The sequence below is a fragment of the Coffea eugenioides genome, chromosome 6, assembly GCF_003713205.1.
Source record: "Coffea eugenioides isolate CCC68of chromosome 6, Ceug_1.0, whole genome shotgun sequence".
NCBI classification, from domain to species: domain Eukaryota; kingdom Viridiplantae; phylum Streptophyta; class Magnoliopsida; order Gentianales; family Rubiaceae; genus Coffea; species Coffea eugenioides.
In genome coordinates, this window is record NC_040040.1 from 48406989 (window position 1) to 48409348 (window position 2360).

Genomic DNA, 2360 nt, shown 5'->3' on the forward strand with positions numbered 1-2360 from the left:
GATGACACAGAATAGGATTGACACCATAAGAAAGATGAAAGTGATAATAGATTCTTATTTTGGTTTACCAAAAAATACGAATGAGCATGCAAGAGAATTGAAGGAGGAAGCTTTGTTTGGAGGAGTTTTAATTGGGGTGAAATTCTTAAATTGGAGTACACTTAATTGGAGTGGGAAATGTGGGGAGAAACGTGAGATGATGATTAGAAGATTTGTAGGAGTGGTTGTAGGATGAATTAAGAGATAATGGGAATATTTTAAATTTAAATTTAATTGATGATAAGGTTGGTTATAACCCACTACTTTTTATGTATTAAAATAAATTCAAAAATTTAGAAAAAAGAATGAGAAGTTTAGATGCCATTGAGAGGGTCTCTGCTAAAAACGCCTTCTGCAATACATTAATTGGAGTGGACTCTTAATTGGAGTGGGAAACGCGGGAGGGAATGTGGAGGGAAACGTGGGATGATGATTAGAGGATTTGTAGGAGTGGTTGTAGGATGAGTTAAGAGATAGTGGAAATATTTTAAATTTAAATTTGATTGGTGATAAGGTTGGTTACAACCCACTACTTTTTATGTATTAAAATTAATACAAAAATCTAGACAAAAGAATGAGAAGTTTAGAAGCCATTGAGAGAGTCTCTGCTAAAAACCCCTTCTGCAATACATATAGATATAGATATTGATAGTTGGATATTATATCACAATGCACATCGAATTGTTCCGTCCTTTTGCTGCGTTTTTCTTTAAAACCTTTGATATATGCTGTTAGAGGGGATATGCGACGTTTTCAAGCCTTTTCCCTTGCCTTAACTTTTACCATTACCTGCCTATTTCTAAGTACAATACTAAACAGCCCCACATCCAACAGGACAGTGACAAAACAAATTTATCATAATGTTGTTGGCTCTCCGTATTTCGATCAGACCGCCAAACTTGAAGATCAAGTGGATATATGGAGATTTCGTTGGCTTGGTTAAACTTTTTGTCGATGCAAGCCGAAGGATTCACTGATCAGAGTGATTTCCAAGCAAGTTTAGCAACACGACGTAAAGTTTCCTTGTTTCTTGCATGTTTTGAAATGAGCGAAAAACTTTTCCAACAAACTGTTGCTTTTGACACTGGTAGCAGCCTATTTTTGGTCCATTGCGGTAATCCAGTGGGTGGTGATGGTGAATATTCGTTAGATCCACCCTATAATTCTGCAGGGTCCTCAACTTTTTCAAATTTAGCAGACATGAATATTGTAACAATGCCACTCTGTGCTTTTGTGACAAAAAATCATGCAAATATTATATGCAATATGGAACTGGATTTTCAAGAGGGATACTTGCGTCTGAGAGATTTATTTTTAAGTCCTCCCACAATAAAGGATCGCTTATCAATGATGTAGTTCATAAATGCTCACATGAAGCAGAAACAGCAGCCAATGACTACAATGGACTGCTTGAACTTGGGACAGCAAAACATTCCTTACTATCACAATTGGGATCTGGTGAATTTTCTTATTGTATTGAGAAATTAGGTGATTCTAGCTATGATAAAAATATACTAATCGTTGGAAAGAATTTAGCCACTGGAGGAGATTCAACTCCTTTTCAAATTGCTGGCTTCAAATACTATGCAGACCTAGAAGGCATAAGTTTTGGAGGTAAGATGCTTGACAATGACAATGAACAATTGAAAATATCAAATCATAAGGGTGGTGCAGCTTTTGATTCTGGTGCAAGTTCTAGTGCTCTTCAGCCAATGGCATAGTGGAAATTACACAAAGAGATTGTAGACTTGGTTGGAGATTCATTTGAGAGAGCAGACTACCATGGGACATATGTAACTAAGCTTTGTTACAGGGGAAATCTCTACACAAATTTCATTTGGGTTCCTACTGTACCACTTCATTTTGCTAATGATTCAACAGTGGAACTGGACTACGAGAACATCTTTCAACAATATTCTGGTAAGGTATGCTTTAATGTGGTGGACGCTTCATAACTAGGATATCAATTTAATTTTATTGGGATTAATCTCCAATAATATTTCTACATGGCATTTGATTTGGAAACTAAGCAACTTACTTATCAAGGAATTGACTGTAGAGCTTTGTGGAATGATTAATACACTTGTATTCGCAGCGTGATTTGATTCCTTCCAAGCTGAACCCGTAATGGAAGGATGGGATAAGTAGTTGGCCTTACATGTAGCAGACTTCATCTCTCAAGTGTGCGACAAATGTTGAACTTCATGAACAAAATCAGTGTTCCGAACACATACATTTTGGATCTGATAGCCTGAATTGACAAAGATATGCAAGTCTGACTTCTTTTTTTTTATTATTCAACAAATGTCTAGACTGCAGTA

General features: G+C 36.2%; 1 protein-coding gene across 1 annotated transcript; it reads left to right on the forward strand.

Moving 5' to 3' along the window:
* The first annotated feature begins 957 nt into the window (after window positions 1-957).
* On the forward strand, window positions 958-1760 carry LOC113774299. The gene is made up of 2 exons (XM_027318850.1): window positions 958-1336; window positions 1420-1760. The coding sequence occupies exons 1-2, from the start codon at window positions 958-960 to the stop codon at window positions 1758-1760; spliced, it is 720 nt and encodes a 239-aa protein (XP_027174651.1).
* Window positions 1761-2360: the final 600 nt, after the last annotated feature.